Below are 23,840 nucleotides of genomic sequence, written 5' to 3'. Positions count from 1 at the left end.
ACAAGATAAGAGCTCACGCTTTGGGGGGAATATATTAGCATGGATGAAGGATTGGCAAACTAACAGGAAAGAGAGAGAGAGTTGGGATAAATGGGTCATTTTGAGGTTGACAAACTGTAACCAAAATAGTTCGTGAACTCCCGTTCCAAGATGCTCACTCACCTGCGGCGCTCTAGATTTCTCTTTGACTGGTTTCGGTGTAACACTTGCTTCAAAGAGTCCGCTGTCCTCGCTGTCATCAAAGAGACTGGCGGCCAGCTTGGATTCGATAGGAGCTGAGAGAAGAAGCAGAAGGGAAGAAACGTCGACGCAAAGGCTTTGCAAAATCATTTAATACCACAGGGAAATAATCGGCAGTCTCTCAGAATATGACCCAAGTTCAAATGTATTCATTACCAAATGTGTTAAAACACCTTAAGCCTTCTTACTCAACTCAGGTTTTAAATTCCCCTGTTACCCAATGACAGGGACTGGCTACCTTGCACTTCCTTCCTTCTTGCCGAGTGTTCCTAAACATTAAGCAAACCAGGATTCTCTGCACTCCCAAATGATGAGGTGTGATCGCCAGAAGCAACTGCATGGCCTCCTGCCACGGTGTTGAAAGATCCTAGCACACTCGGGCAGGGTTTGTTCTCAGCAGCATCACGCCAACGGGTATGGGGACAGTGCAGGAAAGTGGCGTTGAGGTAGATGATCAGCCATGAATGGTGGAGCATGTTCGAGGGGCCGAATGGCCTACGCCTGCTCCTAATTCTTATGTTCTTACATTGTTAAACCTTGTATAGCGATGAATAGCCCGACAACATCGCCCACTCTCGCTTCGGCAGCACCTCCCAAACCCGCAACCTCCACCACCTAGGACAAGGGCAACATGTGTGTGGGAAGACCATCGCCTCCAAGTCACGCACCATCCTAGTTTAGAAATATATCGGCCGTTCCTTCATCGTCGCTGGGTCAAAATCCCTCCCTAACTGCACTGTGGGAGCACCTTCACCACACGGACTGCAGCGGTTCAAGGCGGCGGCTCACCACCACCTTCTCAGGGATGGCAATAAATGCTGGCCTTGCCAGCGACGCCCACATCCCGAGAATTAAATTTAAAAACTTAAACTAATTAGATTTTTTCCACACCCGTGGGAGCGCATCATACAATAAACCCTACACTAGGCCTGGACCGATGCCGAGGCCTCAGGTGCTAATCTGGACCTGTCTCCTGTACTGAATCCGAGCAACAGCAAGATTGCACCGTACCAGCCCTTCTCAGGGTTTCTACAGCTGGGCCGAGCATCAGCTGGTTCTGCTGCAGCTTTTCAGGACAACAATCTTGACCTCAAAACAGAATACTTATTTGTGGGAAATACGAAGTGATAATACAGACCAGGCCCTGGCAACCTCTGCAGTCAAGTTTGTTAATTACTTCTGCTTCAACAGACATTCAGCCGCTATGCATCATCAAACACAAAAACTTTAAACTCTTCCTTCAGAAAATGTAGAGTGTGAAGTTTTGTATTTGAGAGTCCCATAATCATGCACTACTGAAGAAAAACTCCAAATTAAAAAAAATAAATCTGTCCCAATGGAGCAGATAAATATGATTTATGAGTACATGCACAAAGCTGACAAGACCACAAGAATCACTTGACAGGGAGGCAAAGACAGACCACGACTCTGACAGAAATTTTTCGAAGGGCGTAACAGTGTGGCCCTGCATTCCTCAACAATGTGACCTGAACTGACCCAGTTTTATCGCTGACTGAATCAGGTCAAGCACTGATATAACCAATTAGAAACATAGAAAATAGATGCAGGATTAGGCCATTCAGCCCTTCGAGCCTGCACCACCATTCAATAAGATCATGGCTGATCGTTCACCTCAGTACCCCATTCCTGCTTTCTCTCCATACCCCCTGATCCCTTTAGCCGTAAGGGACATATCTAACTCCCTCTTGAATATATCCAGTGAACTGGCAACAACAACTCTCTGCGGTAGGGAATTCCACGGGTTAACAACTCTGAGTTAAGAAGTTTCTCCTCATCTCAGTCCTAAATGGCTTAGCCCTTATCCTTAGATTATGTCCCATGGTTCCGGACTTCCCCAGTATCAGGAACATTCTTCCTGCATCTAACCTGTCCAATCCTGTCAGAATTTTATATGTTTCTATGCGATCCCCTCATCCTTCTAAACTCCAGTGAATACAGGCCCAGTCGATTCAGTCTCTCCTCATATGTCAGTCCTGCCATCCCGGGAATCAGTCTGATGAACCTTCGCTGTACTCCCTCAATAGCAAGAACGTCCTTCCTCAGGATTAGGAGATCAAAACTGAACACAATATTTCAGGTGAGGCCTTACCAAGGCCCTGTACAACTGCATTAAGACCTCCCTGCTCCTATACTCAAATCCCCTAGCTATGAAGGCCAACATGCTATTTGCCTTCTTCACCACCTGCTGTACCTGCATGCCAACTTTCAATGACTGATGTACCATGACACCCAGCACTGAACCCTGTGGCACCCCACTCACTAGTCACTGCCTGCCATTCTGAAAAGGACCCGTTTATCCCGACTCTCTGCTTCCTGTCTGCCAACTAGTTCTCTATCCACGTCAATACCCCCAATACAATGCGCCTTAATTTTGCACACTAATCTCTTGTGTGGGACCTTGTCAAAGTCCAAATACACCACATCTACTGGTTCTCCCCTGTCCACTCTACCAGTTACATCCTCAAAGAATTCTAGATTTGTCAAGCATGATTTCCCTTTCATAAATCCATGCTGACTTGGACCGATCCTGTCACTGCTTTCCAAATGCGCTGCTATTTCATCTTTATTAACTGATTCCAACATTTTCCCCACGACCGATATCAGGCTAACCGGTCTATAATTCTCTCTCCCTCCTTTTTTAAAAAAGTGGTGTCACATTAGCTACCCTCTAGTCCATAGAATCTGATCCAAAGTCGATAGACTGTTGGAAAATGATCACCAATGCATCCACTATTTCTAGGGCCACTTAAGTACTCTGGGATGCAGACTATCAGGCCCTGGGAATTTATCGGCCTTCAATCCCATCAATTTCCCAAACACAATTTCCTGATAAATAAAGATTTCCCTCAGTTCCCCCTTCTCGCTCGACCCTCGGTCCCCTACTATTTTCGGGAGGTTATTCGTGTCTTCCTTAGTGAAGACAGAACCAAAGATTTGTTCGATTGGTCTGCCATTTCCTTGTTACCCATTATGAATTTACCTGATTCTGACTGCAAGGGACCTATATTAGTCTTCACTAATCTTTTTCTCTTCACATAGCTATAGAAGTTTTTGCAGTCAGTTTTTATCTTCCCTGCAAGCTTACTCTCATACTCTATTTTCCCCCTCCTAATTAAACCCTTAGTCCTCCTCTGCTGAATTCTAAATTTCTCAGTCCTCAGGTTTGCTGCTTTTTCTGGCCAATTTATATGCCTCTTCCTTGGATTTAACACTTTCCCGAATTTCCCTTGTTAGCCACGTTTTATTTTTACTCCAGACAGGGATGTACAATTGTCATAGTTCACCAATGTGATCTTTAAATGTCTGCCATTGCCTATCCACTGTCAACCCTTTAAGTATCATTTTGCCAATCTATTCTAGCCAATTCACATCTCATACCATAAAAGTTACCTTTCCTTAAGTTGTCTTTCTTTCATGTATGGGATATGAATACGCTTTAAATTTCAAACGTGTTGGGGTTTTTCCACTACATTTTTCAAAGGGAGGGATTACTCTGAACTCTGATGGAAATGATAAATGGTCTCTTAGACAAGTCAAAATCTGGCTTTACCTTCTTGCAATAATTTGTCAACCTTTACTCCGTACTTTCTGCATCAAACCTGTCCAGTCCCGTCAGAATTTTATATGTTTCTATGAGATCTCCTCTCATCCTTCTAAACTCCAGTGAATAAATGCCCAGTCGATCCAGTCTCTCCTCATACGTCAGTCCTGCCATCCTGGGAATCAGTCTGGTGAATCTTCGCTGCACTCCCTCAATAGCAAGAACGTCCTTCCTCAGATTAGGAGATCAAAACGGAACACAATATTCCAGGTGAGGCCTCACCAAGGCCCTGTACAACTGCAGTAAGACCGCCGGGCTCCTATACTCAAATCCCCTCGCTATGAAGGCCAACATACCATTTGCCTTCTTCACCACTTGCTGTACCTGCATGTCAACTTTCAATGACTGATGTACCATGACACCCAGGTCTCGTTGCACCTCCCCTTTTCCTAATCTGCCGCCATTCAGATAATATTCTGCCTTCGTGTTTTTGCCCCCAAAGTGGATAACCTCACATTTATCCACATTATATTGCATCTGCCATGCATTTGCCCACTCACCTAACCTGTCCAAGTCACCCTGCAGCCTCTTAGCGTCCTCCTCACAGCTCACACCGCCACCCAGCTTAGTGTCATCTGCAAACTTGGAAATACTACACTCAATTCCTTTATCTAAATCATTAATGTATATTGTAAAGAGCTGGGGTCCCAGCACTGAGCCCTGCAGCACCCCACTAGTCACTGCCTGCCATTCTCAAAAAGACCTGTTTATCCCGACTCTCTGCTTCCTGTCTGCCAACCAGTTCTCTATTCACGTCAGTACATTACCCCCAATACCATGTGCTTTAATTTTGCACACCAATCTCTTGTGTGGGACCCTGTCAAAAGCCTTTTGAAAGTCCAAATACACCACATCCACTGGTTCTCCCTTGTCCACTCTACCAGTTACATCCTCAAAAAATTCTAGAATATTTGTCACGCATGATTTCCCTTTCATAAATCCATGCTGACTTGGACCGATCCGGTCACTGTTTTCCAAATGCTCTGCTATTTCATCTTTAATAATTGATTCCAATATTTTCCCCACTACTGATGTCAGGCTAACCGGTCTATAATTACCCGTGCTCTCACTCCCTCCTTTCTTAAAAAGTGGTGTTACATTAGCAACCCTCCAGTCCATAGGAACTGATCCAAAGTCAATCGACTGTTGGAAAATGATTAGACATTGCTCAACCACCACAGGATTCACACAATGCGATTGAACAGAACGCAGTTTTGCAGGGGGTCCCTGCATAGTCTGAAAGTTTTGATGATCTGATTTTCCTTGTTATATAGTTGTCTCATCTACAACTTGCATTTATATAGCGCCTTTAACGAAGTAAAATGTCCCAAGGCTCTTCACAGAGCGTTCTCAAACACAATTTGACACTGAGCAGCATAAGGAGATATTGGGACCAGTCACCAAAAGCTTGGTGAAAGAGGTAGGTTTTAAAGGTGTGTCTTAAAGGAGGAGAGAGAGGAAGAGAGACTACCTCTAGAAAGAAAGACTTGCATTTATATAACACCTTTCACAACCACCGGATGTCTCAAAGTGCTTTACAGCCAATGAATTACTTTTGGAGTGTAGTCACTGTTGTAATTTAGGTTACATGAAGCAGAATCCATGGGTGTTACTACTACTGCAGGTGTGCAGGGGTCTGGTTTTATTCTAAACCCAGCTTTAATTAAAGGTAGCAGCAGCTACATGTGTCGGAGTTAGTTTGAAACAAGGCCCAGATTTACCCAACGTTGAGGTTTTCACATTTGATCCAAATAAGTCGCCATCTTCCTCCTCGTCGAACAGCCCTGCAGCATCGGCCGGTTCAGAAGCCGGAGGGGCTTTCACTGCCTTTTTCTTTGCTTCCTTCTCCTGGATCGTCTCAGAAATCACATTGCCACCAAATAAATCTCCACCTGAAAGGGAAAATCAAAACGGTCAGTGTCCCTGCACAGCGACATGAACGAAATTAAATAACAGCTAGAACACGGCTAGAAATTAAAAGCAGAGAATTGTGGATCTACGCAGCAGTTGTGACAGCAGCAGGGAGAGAGGTTAAAGTTTGCAGTGGAACACTTCACCACACTGGGAGATAAAGATAAAATTTTATCTCAAAATGATTTTTATGTTCTCCACCTCAAAACATTAACCCGTCTTTTCATTTTCAAATGCTGTGTACTTCCACCATCTTCCACTTCTTTCAGACTTCCGACCGTTGTCATTTTGCTTTCTATCTCTACATAAAGACTCTTTGGTAAAGTACAAGGTAAGGCTGTATAATTCCTGTCCCTGGGGCAGGAACGTTATAGGAAACTTGGCTATAGAATGAGGGGAAAACGCTGTGAGGCACACTGAGCTACGCCAGCGGATTTCCAAATCCCTGGGATAAAGACCTCTTTCTCTAACCCCAGTGATAGATCAAAGCATTATCCTGTCATTTTTCTCAATTCCTCCTCCCACCTGAAAAGGCACTGAGGGTAGGGAAAGCAGCCACCTCTGGAGCCTCCCTCCAAATAGTCCAAAAACAGAGGTCACAGGATAAGGATAAGGGGTGAGCCATTTAGGACCGAGATGAGGAGAAACTTCTTCACTCAGAGAATTGTGAACCTGTGGAATTCTCTACCACAGAAAGTTGTTGAGGCCAGTTCATTGGATATATTCAAAAGGAAGTTAGATGTGGCCCTTATGGCTAAAGGGATCAGGGGGTATGGAGAGAAAGCAGGAATGGGGTACTGAAGTTGCATGATCAGCCATGATGATATTGAATGGTGTTGCAGGCTTGAAGGGCCGAATGGCCTACTCCTGCACCTACTTTCTATGTTTCTATGTTTCGATAGAGCGCGTCAGGCCACTCAACCATAGTCTGGGATATTTCAGAAAGACAAACATCAAATATCTGTTGGGAGTTGAAACGTTTCATATGTTCAGCTTTGCTCATGTACAGAGAGTAAATTGCTCAAGTCTCCAACCTTGGGCTGAATAATGAAACCACAGAATAAATACACACGCGTGCAGACAGTTAGACACAAGACAAGACTGTTGTTCAGTATCGGCACAGTGGTTAATCACAGAAAACCTACCGGGGTAAATAGAAATTGCTCCAACTGGTACTTTTTTCCCAGATTTTCTTACAGCAGGTTCTGATTTTAAAATTAAAGAAAAAAGTTTAAAATGGGAGAATAACTCAAAAGAAACCAACAACCTCAGACCCTAAATATATTTCCTGTTTTCAGACACAACTGATACAACAAAATTACAATCCAAGAACGGTCATGGGAACTGGCCTCACGTAGTCTGGTGTCGAGGAAACGTCCTCGCTCCTGGAGAACAGGTCTTGGCAGTAGCTGCGCACAGCACATCACAAAGCATCAGCGCCTTCACTTTCCCAAACCAACAACTTTTCTGTGAATAAGTTCTTTTAACCCACAAAAGGAAACTCCCAACAATCTGAGCTACTGTCAATATCATGAATTCCACCCACAAGAAAAAATAGTGTGGAAATAATCAGGGGCGGGGGGGTGGTAAAAGCAGTCAAACCACAAGCTCCAGCTATGAGCTAGTCCGCACCATCTATACCGCCCATGGTTACGGCAGGCAACCACCTATAGTGGGCAATTAATACTAACTATTTGCCATCACCAAAGATGTCAATTACAAGTGCATCGTTTAGAACGTACTAAATGCGCCAGCTATTTCGGGCAGACGCCGATGTTCAATTGACAGGAAAGAAAGACTGGCATTTATATAGCGCCTTTCACGACCACCGGACGTCCCAAAGCGCTTTACAGCCAATGAAGTACTTTTGAAGTGTAGGTACTGCGTCAGAAACGCAGCAGCCAATCTGTGCACAGCAAGCTCCCACAAACAACAATGTGATAATGACCAGAAATCTGTTTTTAAGATGTTGTTGATTGACGGATAAATATTGGCCAGGACATCGAGGATAATTCCGCTACACTTTTTTGAAATAATGCCATGGGATCTTTTATGTCCACCTGAGAGAGCAGACGGGGCCTCGGTTTAACATCTCATCTAAAAGACAACATCTCTGACAGTGCAGCATGTCCCTGGAGTGGGACTTGAACCCACAACCTTCGAACCCACAATCTCTTCTGACTCAGAGGCGAGAGTGCTGCCCACTGAGCCATTGGCTGACAGTTCGCACCTCATTAAGGTGCGGTTACCCTGGATACCAAGTCCCCTTCCAAGTAGTGTCAGGTTACAGCCTGCGCTAATTAGCAAACATGTAATTGAGGAGGATTGAGAACTGGTTGGCAGACAGGAAGCAAAGAGTAGGAGTAAATGGGTACTTTTCAGAATGGCAGGCAGTGACTAGTGGGGTACCACAAGGTTCTGTGCTGGGGCCCCAGCTGTTTACATTGTACATTAATGATTTAGACGAGGGGATTAAATGTAGCATCTCCAAATTTGCAGATGACACTAAGTTGGATGGCAGTGTGAGCTGCGAGGAGGATGCTATGAGGCTGCAGAGTGACTTGGATAGGTTAGGTGAGTGGGCAAATGCATGGCAGATGAAGTATAATGTGGATAAATGTGAGGTTATCCACTTTGGTGGTAAAAACAGAGACAGACTATTATCTGAATGGTGACAGATTAGGAAAAGGGGAGGTGCAACGAGACCTGGGTGTCATGGTACATCAGTCATTGAAGGTTGGCATGCAGGTACAGCAGGCGGTTAAGAAAGCAAATTGTATGTTGGCCTTCATAGCGAGGGGATTTGAATACAGGGGCAGGGAGGTGTTACTACAGTTGTACAGGGTCATGGTGAGGCCACACCTGGAGTATTGTGTACAGTTTTGGTCTCCTAACTTGAGGAAAGACATTCTTGCTATTGAGGGAGTGCAGCGAAGGTTCACCAGACTGATTCCCGGGATGGCGGGACTGACCTATCAAGAAAGACTGGATCAACTGGGTTTGTATTCACTGGAGTTCAGATGAATGAGAGGGGATCTCATAGAAACGTTTAAAATTCTGATGGGTTTAGACAGGTTAGATGCAGGAAGAATGTTCCCAATGTTGGGGAAGTCCAGAACCAGGGGTCACAGTCTAAGGATAAGGAGTAAGTCATTTAGGACCGAGATGAGAAGAAACTTCTTCACCCAGAGAGTGGTGAACCTGTGGAATTCTCTACCACAGAAAGTTGTTGAGGCCAATTAACTAAATATATTCAAAAAGAAGTTAGATGTAGTCCTTACTACTAGGGGGATCAAGGGGTATGGCGAGAAAGCAGAAATGGGGTACTGAAGTTGCATGTTCAGCCATGAACTCAATGAATGGCGGTGCAGGCTCGAAGGGGTGAATGGCCTACTCCTGCACCTATTTTCTATGTTTCTAATCGGGTGACATTCTGAATGGAAATTGATATTTGAGAAGCGCTACTCCTTTTACCTGCTCCCCATGACAGCTGGTTATTACTGCGCCATTCACACCCTATCTTGACTCATCTTTTGTTTCCTAACTGGTGCTATTACCATCTCAATTCGGCCCATCATCTAATCTCTCCTGCCTTCCACCTTATCACAGACCTTCCCTCTTGTTCTTTCCTCCCCTTCGCCTTTCACTCCCCCCGCACTTCCTTAACAATCTGTTACATCTCGAACTGTTGCCAGTTCTGACGAAGGGTCACAGACCTGAACCGTTAACTCTGTTTCTCTCCACAGATGCTGCCCGACCCGCTGAGATTTCCAGCATTTTCTGTTTTCTCTTTCACATTTCAGCATCCGCGGTATTTTTGCTTTTGTAGTCCTTTTACCGTCCACCTCGTATAGCGGGCAAACCACGGCAACGCGGTCGTGCCCGATGTTCTCCTACAGGCAGTGACACGGTGAAGTACGTGGACACGGGACAAGTCAGAGCTCGGATCTTGCACCAGTGTTGCGACAGATTTAGTGCAGGGCTCTGAAGGGCGAGATCAGTAAACACCCTTTCATGAAGGTCCCATCATTAGGTTTCAGGAACAGATGAAGCGTCAGAGGGGAAGTAGTTTGGTTACAATCTAAATCACCAACTGCAACGTTATGATTAGGCACCAACTCAGAGGAAAGGCATTATTTTTTTTTTTTAAAAAAAGGATTTCACCATCCCCCAAAACCTGAATTGCAGCATTCATTACAATTGGCTAACATTTCAGCATCAAGACCAACGTAGAACTGTCGCACGCTCCAATGCTGGACTAATCATTTCAATCAGGCCCAAGATAAACTGCACATGAAACATTTAGGAATATTAGCTGCTTTTCAGAAAATCAACACTTTAAATCCGTGCGAGTAACCTATTATAGAACGCTGGTTCTCAGCACTCGATGCCAGGTCATAAACCGACCACTCACCATTACTAACAGCTGGTTTCACTTCCTTCCCTTCGTCAAGTTCCTCCTTCGGTGCCTCCGCAAAAAGGTCACCCTGGGAAAAAAACCAGTATTTTTGTAAATTAAATTGAAGTTTTAAACGTCGTGACATGTTAACTCTGGGCCCGAGGCTTCAATCCAGCCTCGAGCCCCAGCCCAACAACGGAGGGGTAAAGTGCACGACTGAGACAGATACCCAGACGCTCCCAGATGCCATCCTGGGTTTATATAATCTCAGCCGAGGCAGGACTGGAGGCACAACAGTTGACGAATTGATGTTAGTGTCGAGGGGGGGGGGGGGGGTGGGGCGGGAAGAGAGGAGAGAAACTGGACGTCTTGAATCATTAACAAGGAGGGAGCGGCAAATGGGGAAGTGGAGAAGTGGGTAATGAACGAGGTGGAGGGGGAGGGGTGGAGGGGCAACCAAGGAAGTGGGGCAACGAGGAAGTGGGGAAGGCGGCACATACAATAGAATAGCCTATTGATATCACCCAAGGTCACATGAATGGCAGCCAGTTGGGCAGGTATCAGAGCAACAGCACTGATGGAAGCAGATCCCAGCACGTCAGTGACATCAGGCAGACGGCAGAAGACTGGAGAAAACAGAAGCTTGCCTGCTTTTGGCCAGCTGTAAAAACAGGTCCCAACGCAGTTCCTAGTGGAAACAGACCTACACCAAGGCATCAGCAATTCTGCAGTAACCTGGTCCCGGGCTGGAAGGACAGTGTGCTGAACAATTTGCATTTACAGTCCTCCTCACATCACAGAGACTTTAGTTATTGTATCTCAGAAATCAGACTCCGATTTTTATTAATACCATCTGGACTCGAAATTTTAATTTTCTAAACAGCAACATCTCTATACTAACCTCGTCATCATCAAAAAGGCCTTTCCCTCCACTGAAGAGGCCACCTTTGCTGTAAAATGGAGAATAGACGTCACTTTCGTCGGCATTCTCAGACGTGAATAAGTTCTCGTCATCTTCTGACATGAAAAAAAAAGGGCATTGCACGAGTGGTCACAAGCATTTCAGTAAAGTGCTGTGATACTGCCATACATGTTCAAACTGTGATAAACACCCAGTGCAATGATGGAGTCAGCCCTTCAAAACATGGGTTATGTCTGGGGTGTGGGGGCAGGGTATTTTATGCTGTCTGGCTGAAGTACTGGTGGTTACTGGACTGTTACAGGTGATGGGAACAACTTGGTGATTAATTAAGAGCAGTGTACAAGAAGCACAATGACACTGAAAATCATTAGTTTAAGATTCTTCACCAACAGCACCCCCCCACCTAACCAAGTCGATCGATCAATACTTTAATAAGGCTAATGATAGTACTGGCAGTTGTTCACCCTGGAATATATAGCAGTGGAGAATTTCCAGCACGACAGAGACTAACCAGTTCCAGCATCGCAGCCATATCCTGTTGTGACTTGATACATTTAGGTTACTCACTGTACACTCCCTATCGCAACAACTGATCCAATGAGGAAGTGGGGGAAAATAGGAGCTTTCTTCTCCCCGCCCAATACAGACCACCACAACCACGATATACCAATATTCGGGCCGCAACAATCAGGAAGCTGTAACCAAAGTGTTGTAACCAATGACAACCGAGCTTTTCCAACATAGACGGAATCTGCTGGCCTTCACAGTCCATCTTCAGTATCCCAAGCGTGGACACTGAGGAAGAATAGGTTAAGATTTACGATCCTATATCAGTGTACTTGTGCTCACAATAAAGCTCCCTTTTCCCAAAAATGTTAATCTACCATTAAGCAAAGTTTTGCTATAAAAACTTCTTCCAGTGCTTTTCTTGGTCAAGAGAGCGCATTTGGATGGAGCACGCTGACCCAGCTCTCCGCAGCAGTTCCTGCTCGGATTTGATCTCCCTTTGGCAGCCCAGAGTAACAGGAGCTTCTTTTTTGCACGGTCGGTCCAGAGCCCTGGATCCCACTTGCCCATCCCATGTGCAACTAAGGCAGCTGCCACCTGATGCGATAAATGTTGTGGCAAAGCAGATTCACTGGTCACCCAACCTTTTATTAATTCAGCTGACAAATGGCCCAACATGCTTGTGCTTCTGGTATCCAAACACAAAGCTCAAAGCGTTTTCAGTAATTCAAAACCCCACTAGAAATGTACAAGAATATTTTGCACCCGTGCTTTATGCTGACAAACACATTTTACATTTAAACAAAACTGCCCCATTATACAGTTTAAAATCACAAGCCTTTGGTGACTGGACTTGGCATTCTTTCCTTCTCCTCACCCAAAGACAGCGATTCTCTGCTAGGTTCCAGAAGCTTGCGCTGACCCATTATCCACCCAAGTGATGATCATATGCAAGCCCCAATGAAGTGTGTTGACTGGCTGTTCAACCGATGGCTTTTGGTGTCAATACCACAATCTCATCCTCGTGCTATGCCCACATGTGCATTTCCGGCAGGGACCGCTAGATAGTAACCACGATCCGAAGGCTGACCAATTTGGCAGCCCCGACCCAGGGAGGTGTAATGTATGTACCAGTGAATATACTCACAGGTTTGTAGAGCTATTGAACCGTTGCCTAAAGGATAAGATATCTTAACTTCAGTGTAAATATTAATGTTAATTGGTTTAATTGGCGGTTTTAGTGCCTCCCGTTAATAAGGGACCACTTGATTTATGGTTTTACAGCAAAATTGTTGTAGAGCTGTTGAGTTGGGAGTGGCTTAGCCAGTCATGTGATGTTCACAAGACTCAATAAAACTCCAGCCAGTTGGGTTCGGGGGATCCACGATGAGGCATGCGGTTGTGAGCCTGTTGGAAGAACTGATAATGTGTAGTGTGATTGTTAAACCTTTTGCTAATAAAACTAGTTATTAATAGCAATGTGCTGCTATAAATTCTTAAGCAAAGAACCCATGAAGCAAATACATTGCAGGAGGCAAAAGCCAATTTTAGCATTACCATCACAGCCGTGGCTGGGGTCAAGCAACTCAGCACAGATCAGCGGTTCAATTTGGAACCATTCTGGAAAATGGTTAGCCATCAGGGGAAAACCCTGACCAGACTTTGTTAATGTGACCAATAAAGTCCCTGCTTGGGCTCTCACTCACACTTGGAGCTCCCAGTTCAGTCAACCTCCGCATATTAACACTTAGCCCAAAGCCAAGTGAAAATAACTGTTCCAAGTTTTATTTCTTACCTTGACATTTAGCCTTTCGAGTTTCTTTCTTGATCTTTACTCGATTCTTCGTTGCCGACCCGCCCGATGTCAAAGCTGTGGGACAATTAATAAAAAAGAATTCGGACAAGACTTGGGACCATGTGTGGTGCAGGGGAAACCGAGCACAAAAATAAAGAGAGCCATCGTCCTTCCCCCCCCCCCACCACCATCTCTCCACGCTCCCAATACAAACAGCCAAAAAAATGCACAAATAATTACACGCTCTCTCTTCATCTGGTTTCTCTGGACTTTCTCCTTGAATCCGGGCTGCTAGTTCTTCCGCAAAGGAGGTTTGTCCCATCTTTTTCTATAATGAAAGGAATGTGAAGCACGTTACCAATGGAAGGCGTCCTTTAAAATGATTCAACTGTGCAATTTCACCAGACTGAAGTGTTCCTCACCGTGCTCGTTGCGTCCTCATCATCATCCTCTTTCTCAGATTCATGAAACAAATCGGAGTCGTCATCTTCATCCTCATCACTGATCAGCTGCTGTTTCTACAACAACAACTTGCATTTAGAAAGCACATTTAACTAGTAAAACATTCCAAGGTGCTTCATAAGAGCGTAAGCAGACAAAATTCGACAGCGAGCCGCATAAGGAGTTACTATGACAAGGCTTGGTCAAATAGTTGGTTTTAAGAAGCGTCTTAAAAGGAGAGAGGGACGGAGAGGTTTAGGGAAGGAATTCCAGAGCACAGGGCCTAGGCAGCTGAAGGCACAGCCGCCAACTGCAGAGCTATTAAATTTGGGGATGTGCAAGAGGACAGAATTGGAAGAGCGCAGAGATCTCGGAAGGTTGTGCAGCTGAAGGAGGTTAGATATAGTGAGGGGCGAGGCCATGGAGGGATTTGAAAACAAGGATGAGAATTTTTAAATCGAGGCGATGAGAGTAAAATCGTTTCGAAACACTGCTAAAAGGGTCAACCAGCTACTTGAGAGCTACACAGATATTTTAAAAGGCAATCTTTGATTGCATAATCCAACTGTACAAATTGCTCAATTGCTCACTATAGGTCTGTAGCTTTACTGTGCAAGTGTGCTTTCCAACTTATTAAAAAGGAGTTATTCTATCATTGTCCTATGGTCTCCTGTACCCTCACCCACCCCCAGTCAGCAGGACAGGCAGACCACATGAGCACAAGTCACACTCCAAGTGCAGAAAAGCTCATCAGATGTTCGTGCAATGCTTGCTGTAACCCATCTTCGCCCAGCTCCTATTCAACACTGCCACTTAGCCTGGCAGTGCAACAGTATGAGAAGGCGCTAACACCCAGCGGAACATTTTTTGTGCTTCAAAAATTGCAAATCCAAGAACCTTTTAAGCTGTAATGAGGGTTTCTGCCTCTACCACCTTTGAGCCAGACCCGCACCCACCCCCTGGGTGAAAAAGTTCTCCTCAAATCCCCTGCAACCCTTCTATCGATTACTTTAAACCTATGCCCCCTGGTTCTTGACCCCTCTGGTCCTTAGGTCCTTCCTATCCATTCTATCTAGGCTCCTCTAATTTTATGCACCTCAATATGAGGTCTCCCCTCAGCCTCCTCTGTTCCAAAGAAAGCAACCCCAGCCTTTCCAATCTGTCCCATTCGCTAAAATTCTCCAGTCCTGGCAACATCCTAAGTAAATCTCCTCTGTACCCTCTCTAGTGCAATCACATCTTTCCTGGACTGCACGTAGTACTCTAGCTGTGGCTTAACTAGTGTTTTATGCAGTTCAAGCATAACCTCCTTGCTCTTGTATTTTATGCCTCAGCTAATAAAAGGAAAGTATCCCGTATGCCTTCTTAACCACCTTATCTACCTGTCCTACAACCTTCAGGGATCTGGGGACATGCACTCCAAGGTCCCCTCTATTCCTCTACACATTTTCAGTGTCCTACCATTTAGTGTGTATTCCCTTGCCTTATTATCCCTCCCCAACATTATCTCTCACTTCTCCAGATTGAATTCCATTTACCACTGTTCTGCTCACCTGACCAGTCCATTGATAACTTCCTGCAGTCTACAGCTTCCTTCCTCACTATCAACCACACGGTCAATTTTAGTATCACTTGCAAACTTCTTAATCATACCCCCTACAATGAAGTCTAAATCATTGATATATACCACAAAAAGCAAGTGACCGAGTACTGAGCCCTGCAGAACCCCACTGGAAATAGCTTTACAGTCACAAAAACATCAGTCAACCATTACCCTTTGCCTTCTGCTACTGAGCCAATTTTGGATCCAACTTGCCACTTTCCCTTGGATCCCACGGGCTTTTACTTTCGTGACCAGTCTGCCATTGTCAAAAGCCTTGCTAAAATCCATGTAGATTACATCAAACACACTACTTTCATCAACACTCCTTGTTATCGCCTCAAAAACTCCAATCAAGTTAGTCAAATATGATCTTCCCTAAACAAATCCATGTTGACTGTCCTTGATTAATCCATGTCTTTCTAAATAACGATTAATACTTTTCAATAATTTGCCCACCACTGAGGATAGGTCAAAGCCTCGACTATTTCCTCCCTTAACAGCCTGGGATACATTTCATCTGGGCTTGGTGATTTATCTACATTCACCCCTTAATACTTCCTCTTTCACTATGTTTATCTCATCTAATATGTCACACCTCTCCTCCTTAACCACAATGTCTGCATCTTCCCTCTCTTTTGTGAAAGCAGTATCTTGAATCTTACTCTTGAAACAAGCCACAGAAACATGGAGCTCCACAGCTTTGAACATGGCACAAGCATCCATTATAACCAGAAATACTTACTCGGGCCAACTTTGGCAGCTTCTGCTCATCCTCCTCGCTTTCATCTGCAAAGTCATCCACGGACTCCTGCATCAGTTGCACATAACGAGACAAAACAGTCCAGTGACTGAAGATTTTTTGCCATCACTCACTCCACACACACACACTCCAATCAGTGATTGCACTTGGTGCTGGGTTAAGATGTTCAACAATCAGACAACAACAGTTTGGGCAGTAATAATTCAAGACACTCTGCTACACAAGCAACCTTTAAAGTTAAAAGTAGGAAATAACCTGATCTGACATGATGATAGAATCATACAGCACAGGAGGCAGTCATTTGGCCTCATCGCATCTGTGCCCAAAGTTGGTGAACACTCTGTGGATGCTTGTATCTTATCTCCATGTTACGTGTCCACGTAGTGAGTTGATTATAAAGTGAATAAGGATCCATTACTGAGCACACACTTGAAGCACAGACCTTGCCCAAGGTAGTGGAGCTGGGGGAACATACAGTCATCTTACCAGAGTGAGCACACAGAGTACAGGGTGGGGGAGGTGTGAGGAAGATGCAAAAAAAAATGCCTGATCTCAACAGTATCATTAGAACCTTAGGATTGACAGGTTCGGTAGACGAAGCAGTGGGCTGTGCCGAGCGAGGATGTTTCTGTACGTCAACCCAGCGGCTGGAAGATGAAAACTGAAGTGACCACATCGTTTGGTCAACCAGCTGCAGGGGACGGAGTTGCAGAACAGGACTGCAACTGTAGCGTGATACCAGTAAGGTGACACAGACAGCTCCCAAGCCCATCCAACCCCACACCACACGAGCTGTGTCCATCACTTCTCAACAAGCCTCTTCCTTTCCGCTCACCTCCTCTTTCTCCTCCTCGCTTTCAATAACGCTGCCACGTTCACTGTCCACAGACTCTGCGCAGAGCAGAAGAAATGCATTAGAAAATCACGCAGCGGGGATATATCATCAGGAAAAGTGCAAAGCTCGATCTCTCAGGAATGCATTAAAAAGGATGGGAGAGATGGTTAATGTTTGAAGAGGAACCGAGAACAAGGCTGTTGAAATTTCCTCATGAGGAAGGTGGTTTAATAGATTTTATTTTCAATTTTCCTTCGCCAACTTCCACCCCAATTTCCCAACCCCTGAAAGATGCAATTCTTCCTCTCTCGTGGCCATGCCATATGACCTTGTATGGAGGAGGGGTGCAAGGGGTGGGGGTGGAAGGAAGATGTGATGAGGAAAGCATCACTGCCAACCCCAAACCTGACCCCACGGATACACTTTCCAGCAGGAGTTACTGGACTGTGATCCCTCCCTTTGAGCCATGCAGGCCAGTTGCATCAGCACCACTGCCAGCCCAGAATTTTGTTAGATTACCTTGAAACAACTCAAAATCTCTCTTGGGGCCACTGCAATAGGCACAATGTTTAGAAAGAGGTGATGCATATAACATTTTATCAGGGACTAGTACACAAAAGATGGACCTGGTGGTCTCTTTTCGCCCTGGACCATTTCGTACCTTCACTGGAGAGGTCACCGAGGCCAACATCCTCCTCCTCCATAAATTGCTGAGACCCAATGATATATGGCAGAGGCCTGTCAATGTACAGATCCTGTAATCGGCACAGAAACAAACTAAGTAAATGTAATTGTTACTCAATGCATTTAAAGATAAATCACCAACTTCATTCCACCTTTAGGCACAATTATGCAAAGAAGCCATGCGGTGAAGGAGACACGACCCATCTCAATGGCTGGATGGAACTTTAACCATCTCATAATCCAGGCTGACTCTCCAATCCAGCACTGAGAGAGCCGCTGCACTGCCATGCTGTCATTCGGATGGGATGTTTAAGCGAAGCCCCGTCTGCTCTCTCAGGTGGACGTAAAAGATCCCATGGCCAATAATTATCCCTCAACCAGCATCACTAAAGCAGATTATCTGGTCCTTTCTCTCACTGCTGTTTGTGGGAGCTTGCTATGCGCAAACTGGCTGCCACGTTTCCTACATTACAACAGTGACTTCATTTCAAAAGTATTTCATTGGCTGTAAAGCGCTTTTGGATGTCCTAAGGTCATGAATGGCACTCTACAAGTGCAAGTTCTTTCTTTCTATAAGTCAACAGCATCAGGGAAGGAGGGAAAATAGAAGAGAAAATAGCAGAAGAGAACTAAAACCACAGATACAACAAGCCAGTTTACTGCTATGATGAATGTATTTCCCATTTGGAGAGGCGGTCAGGTTGATGCGAGATTGAATGAAATGAATACAGAGGCTCGATCTCCCTGCCACTCCCCCACTCACCTTGGGTTCCAGCAGATGCTCCACTCTCTCGTTCGTTTCTTCATCCTCCGAGTCGGAGTTTCCAGCTTTAATATCCAGCTGTTCGAAGGCAGAGTCCAGCACTCTCAGCCCGTAGCGCACAGCTTCCTGCACCTTGGGGATCAGCTCCGCCTCCTTCTGCTCCCTCGTCCGCTCCTGTAGCAAACAAACTCAAGTCAACATGTGCATATTTATCAAAACGGATATTCAAAAACATGCCATCGTCCAATGATATAATATAAGAATTAGGAGCAGTAGGCCATTCAGCCCCTTGAGCCTGCCTCCGTCATTCAATAAGATCATGGCTGATCTTCTACCACTACTCCCTAACTTTTTATGGGCTGGCGTGGACACAATGGGCCGAAATGGCCTCCTTCTGCGCTGTAAATTTCTATGTTTCTGACTCCACTTTCCTGCACTATCCCGATATCTCTTGATTCCCTTAATATCCAAAAATCTATCGATCTCGGCCTTGAATGTACTCAAAGACCTCCACAGCCCTCTGAGGTAGAGAATTCCAAAGATTCACCACTTTCAGAATGAAGAAGTTTCTCATCTCCTAAATGGTCGACCTCTTATTCTGAGACGGTTATCCCTGGTTCGAGACCCCTCAGCCAGGGGAAACATCCTCCCTGCATCTACCCTGTCAAGCCCTGGAAGAATTTTGCAAGCTTCATTAGCTACCTTCCAATCTACGGGAACCGTTCTAGAATCTATGGAATTCTGAAAGATGACAACCAATGCATCCACTATCTCTATCGCCACCTCTTTCAAAACCCTTGAATGTAGGCCATCAGGGTCAGGAGATTTATCAAGCTTTCAGTCCCATTAACAGCTCTACTTTCCAGCTAACCTTGTAACAACTGTAACATCCAAAGCTTGACTAATGCTACGCATCTGCCTGAGCCTCAACAAGAAAACACAATTCTGAGTTACCTTTCTGCATGTTGAATGCTGGTTTTGTACATTTCAGCATCAAAGGGCCCCACACATGCAAGTATTCCAGCAAGGGTGGGGGGTCGCTCAAAGTGACAGCGAGCAGCAATAGGAACCCTGACTGATTTATCCCACCCCTAGCTCAGGAGACTAATGGCAATTGCAGCAGCTCCCTGCTGTGCTGGCTCAGGTAACCCAGTAACATATATAGGCCACTCTCGATTATCCAGGTCCCTCAGGGATTGGGTTATGCCAGGAAAATGATTTCTCCGTTACAGCAAGTTGACATTATAAAGTTAAAACTTCAAATGAATAAATACTGTGCAATCAGCTACAAACAGTAACAAGGCAGTTAAGTATGGACAGTACCAGCATGCATGCAGGTGGCCTCGAGGAGGAGAATGTCTAGCTCCGGGATTCCGGAGTGCGCTGCCTTCCCAGGCCGAAAGGACTCCGACGTCAGCGGCGGCCGCGAGAGACAGCGGCTGCAGCAGCGCGCACATACACGCAATTTTAAATGCCGTTACAACGGTTTCCCATTGCATCTGTGTGCGGATAATCGAGAGTTGTCTGTAGTTATATAGTGCCTATAAAGTAGTAAAACGTCCCAAGACACTTCTCGACAGCATTATAAAACAAAATTTGGCACCAAACCACACAAGGAGAAATTAGGGCAGATGATCAGAAGCTTGGTCAAAGAGGTAGGTTTTAAGGAATGTCTTAAAGGAGGGTAGAGAGGTAGAGAGGTAGAGAGGTAGAGAGGTAGAGAGGTAGAGAGGTAGAGAGGTAGAGAGGTAGAGAGGTAGAGAGGTAGAGAGGTAGAGAGGTAGAGAGGTAGAGAGGTAGAGAGGTAGAGAGGTAGAGAGGTAGAGAGGTAGAGAGGTAGAGAGGTAGAGAGGTGGGGGGTTGGGGGGATGGGGGGATGGGGGGTTGGGGGGATGGGGGGTTGGGGGGATGGGGGGTTGGGGGATGGGGGGATGGGGGGATGGGGGGTTGGGGGGATGGGGGGTTGGGGGGATGGGGGGATGGGGGGATGGGGGGATGGGGGGGATGGGGGGGATGGGGGGATGGGGGGATGGGGGGATGGGGGGATGGGGGGATGGGGGGATGGGGGGATGGGGGGATGGGGGGTTGGGGGGATGGGGGGTTGGGGGGATGGGGGGATGGGGGGATGGGGGATGGGGGGTGGGGGGGTTGGTGGGGTGGGGTGGGTTGGGGGAATGGGGGTTGGGGGAATGGGGGGTTGGGGGGAATGGGGGGATGGGTGGGGGGGCAAAGTTTAGGAAGGGAATTCCAGGGCTTAAGGCCTTGGCAGTTGAAGGCACGGCCACCAATGATAGAGCGATTAAAATCGGGGATGCTCAACCTGTCCAGAATTAGAGGAGCGCAGATATCTCGGAGAGTTGTAGGGCTCGAAGAGTTTAGAGAGATATACAGGGCCGAGGCCATGGAGGAATCTGAAAACAAAGATAAGAATTTTAAAGTCGAGGCATTTCTTAACTGGGAGCCCATGTAGGTCAGTGAGCACAGGAGTGCTGGGTGAGCGGGACTTGGTGCGAGCTAGGACACGGGCAGCCGAGTTTTGGATGACCTCCAGTTTATGGAGGGTAGAATGTGGGAGGCCAGCCAGGAATGTGTTTGAATAGTCAGTACGGACTGAGATAATCAAATCAGAGACCCCTGTGGTTTGCATCAACAGCCCAAAACTAAAAAAAAACCATTAGAACCATTTTTATAAAAGCCTTTAATATTTTGCTATCCACGCAACATATACAAGGTCTTCCCTACACGACCCCCCGCAATTGTTAAATCGATCACAGTTACTTACCGGCTCAACCGGTTTCCCTCCACTCTCCGGTTTAGCTGCCTCCTCCACTTCTTCATCATACACTCTCTGCAACAATGAGCAGCCAGAGTTTTCTTCTACATTTCAGTACAAGCAGCAAAAGTAAAACAAAATACTGTGCTGCCCAGCGCAGAGAACCCACAAACCATTACCACCAGCAAATGCTGTCAAGGGATATGCTGAGTGCTGATTCAGTACCCCGGGGATTGTCGAACAAAAACAAGTGTGGACTGAGCTATCGAGCTGGGATTAAAAGCATCCGGTCTGCGGACTGCAGACGCCTGTGTGAAAGGAGTGTTGATAGTTCCTAATGGGAGAGGGCTAAACATAAATCTGCCGGTAATTTGAAAGTTCACAGGCCAGGGGATGACTGGTATGGAAATGCGCTGTTGGCACAATAAAGGGGGCTATTGAAGTTTGGGACTGAAGTACATAGCTGGGGGAGAGTAGAGGGGGCTTTACATAAGAACATAAGAGATAGGAACAGGAGTAGGCCATACAGCCCTAGAGCCTACTCCGCCATTCAATACGATCATGGCTGATCTGATCATGGACTCAGCTCCACTTCCCCGCCCGCTTCCCATAATCCTTATCCCCTTATCATTTAAGAAACTGTCTATTTCTGTCTTAAATTTATTCAATGTCCCAGCTCTCAGACAGCGAATTCCACAGATTTACAACTCAGAAGAAATTTCTCATCGCAGTTTTGAATGGGCGGCCCCTTATTCTAAGATTATGCCCTCTCGTTCTAATCTTCCCCATCAGTGAAAACATCCTCTCTGCATCCACCTTGTCAAGCCCCCTCATAATCTTAGACATTTCGATAAGATCACCTCTCATTTTTCTGAATTCCAATGAGTAGAGGCCCAACCTACTCAACCTTTCCTCATAAGTCAACCCCCTCATCTCCAGAATCAACCTTGTGAACCTTCTCTGAACTGTCTCCAAAGCAAGTACATCCTTTCGTAAATATGGAAACCAAAACTGTATGCAGTATTCCAGGTGTGGTCTCACTAGTACCTTGTGTAGCTGTAGCAAGGCTTCCCTGCTTTTATATTCCACCCCCTTTGCAATAAAGGCCAAGATACCATTGGCCTTCCTGATCACTTGCTGTATCTGCATACTGACCTTTTGTGTTTCATGCACAAGTACCCCCAGGTCCCGCTGTACTGCAGCACTTTGCAATCTTTCTCCATTTAAATAATAACGCACTTTGATTTTTTTTCTGCCAAAGTGCATGACCTCACACTTTCCAACATTATACTCCATCTGCCAAATTTTTTCCCACTCACTTAGCCTGTCTATGTCCTTTTGCAGATTTTGCGTCCTCCTCACACATTGCTGTTCCTCTCATCTTTGTATTGTCAGCAGACTTGGCTACGTTGCACTCAGTCCCTTCTTCCAAGTCGTTAATATAGATTGTAAATAGTTGGGGTCTCAGCACTGATCCCTGCGGCACCCACTAGTTACTGGTTGCCAACCAGAGAATGGACCATTTATCCCGACACTCTTCTCTGTTAGCTAGCCAATCCTCTATCCATGCTAATATATTACCCCCAACCCCGTGAACTTTTATCTTGCCTCTAACCAAGCTCTGCCACTCATGGGCCCAAGTTTCCACAGGATAAAAAACGGGCGCCCCTCCGAGCTGGGCGCCTGTTTTTCGCGCCTAAAACGGCGCCAGAAAAAAAACGCGCTATTCTCGAGCGCTTTGCAGCTCCTTGTCTGTTTGGCGCAGCGCCCAGGGGGGCGGAGCCTACACTTGCGCCGATTTTGTAAGTGGGAGGGGGCGGGTACTATTTAAATTAGTTTTTTTCCTGCCGGCAACACTGCGCGTGCGCGTTGGAGCGTTCGCGCATGCTCAGTGTGAAGAAAACATTGGCACTCGGCCATTTTTGTAGTTCTTTGTAGCTGTTTAATTTTTGAACATTTTTTAATAAAACCACATTGCCATCAGCACATCAGCACTGAGGCTTCTCTTCTCACTGTCTCCTTCCCTTCCCCTCCCTCCCCTCCGCGGCAACAAGCTGCTGTCTCCTTCCCCTCCCTCCACGGCAACAAGCCGCTATCTCCTTCCCCTCCCTCCCTCCCCTCCACGGCAACAAGCCGCTGTCTCCTTCCCCTCCCTCCCCTGCGCAGCAACAAGCCGCTGTCTCCTTCCCCTCCCTCCCCTGCGCAGCAACAAGCCGCTGTCTCCTTCCCCTCCCTCCCCTGCGCGGCAACAAACGGCGGTGTCCTTCGAACGATGGCTGAAGCACTTTCACACAGGTAGGAAGATGGTTTATTTAATCTTTTCTTTGCTTATAAATGTTTATTCAGGTTGGATTTATTTGTATAATATTTGTAGAAGTACAAATAAGAATTTAATGACTTCCCTTCCCCCCTTCCCCCCCCCCACCCCTCGTTCTGGACGCCTAATTTGTAACCTGCGCCTGATTTTTTAATGTGTAGAACAGGTTTTTTCAGTTCTACAAAAATCTTCACTTGCTCCATTCTATTTTAGTTTGGAGTACGTTTTCACTGTGGAAACTTTGAAATCAGGCGTCAGTGGCCGGACA

General features: G+C 46.0%; 1 protein-coding gene across 6 annotated transcripts in view; it reads right to left on the bottom strand.

Annotated features, from left to right (window-relative positions):
* washc2c (WASH complex subunit 2C) overlaps nucleotides 1-23,840 on the bottom strand; it is a 69,473-nt gene that overhangs the window by 33,500 nt on the left and 12,133 nt on the right. For 4 of the 6 annotated variants that reach the window (XM_070865828.1, XM_070865826.1, XM_070865831.1 and 1 more), the window contains exons 5-17: nucleotides 21,265-21,330; nucleotides 18,483-18,656; nucleotides 17,697-17,790; nucleotides 17,036-17,091; nucleotides 16,183-16,248; nucleotides 13,819-13,914; nucleotides 13,637-13,724; nucleotides 13,397-13,471; nucleotides 11,074-11,189; nucleotides 10,188-10,260; nucleotides 6,919-6,978; nucleotides 5,584-5,754; nucleotides 163-275 (exon numbers count right to left, since the gene is read on the bottom strand). In XM_070865828.1, the coding sequence (XP_070721929.1) occupies nucleotides 163-275; nucleotides 5,584-5,754; nucleotides 6,919-6,978; nucleotides 10,188-10,260; nucleotides 11,074-11,189; nucleotides 13,397-13,471; nucleotides 13,637-13,724; nucleotides 13,819-13,914; nucleotides 16,183-16,248; nucleotides 17,036-17,091; nucleotides 17,697-17,790; nucleotides 18,483-18,656; nucleotides 21,265-21,330 (1,248 nt within the window). The remainder of the gene's footprint in view (nucleotides 1-162; nucleotides 276-5,583; nucleotides 5,755-6,918; nucleotides 6,979-10,187; nucleotides 10,261-11,073; nucleotides 11,190-13,396; nucleotides 13,472-13,636; nucleotides 13,725-13,818; nucleotides 13,915-16,182; nucleotides 16,249-17,035; nucleotides 17,092-17,696; nucleotides 17,791-18,482; nucleotides 18,657-21,264; nucleotides 21,331-23,840) is intronic. The other 2 variants (XM_070865829.1, XM_070865830.1) reach the window with 2 other exon arrangements.

Source organism: Pristiophorus japonicus, chromosome 22 (genome assembly GCF_044704955.1).
Source record: "Pristiophorus japonicus isolate sPriJap1 chromosome 22, sPriJap1.hap1, whole genome shotgun sequence".
NCBI lineage: Eukaryota > Metazoa > Chordata > Chondrichthyes > Pristiophoridae > Pristiophorus > Pristiophorus japonicus.
The sequence above is the reverse complement of the archived record's forward strand: the minus strand, read 5'-3'. Positions and strand labels throughout refer to the sequence as shown.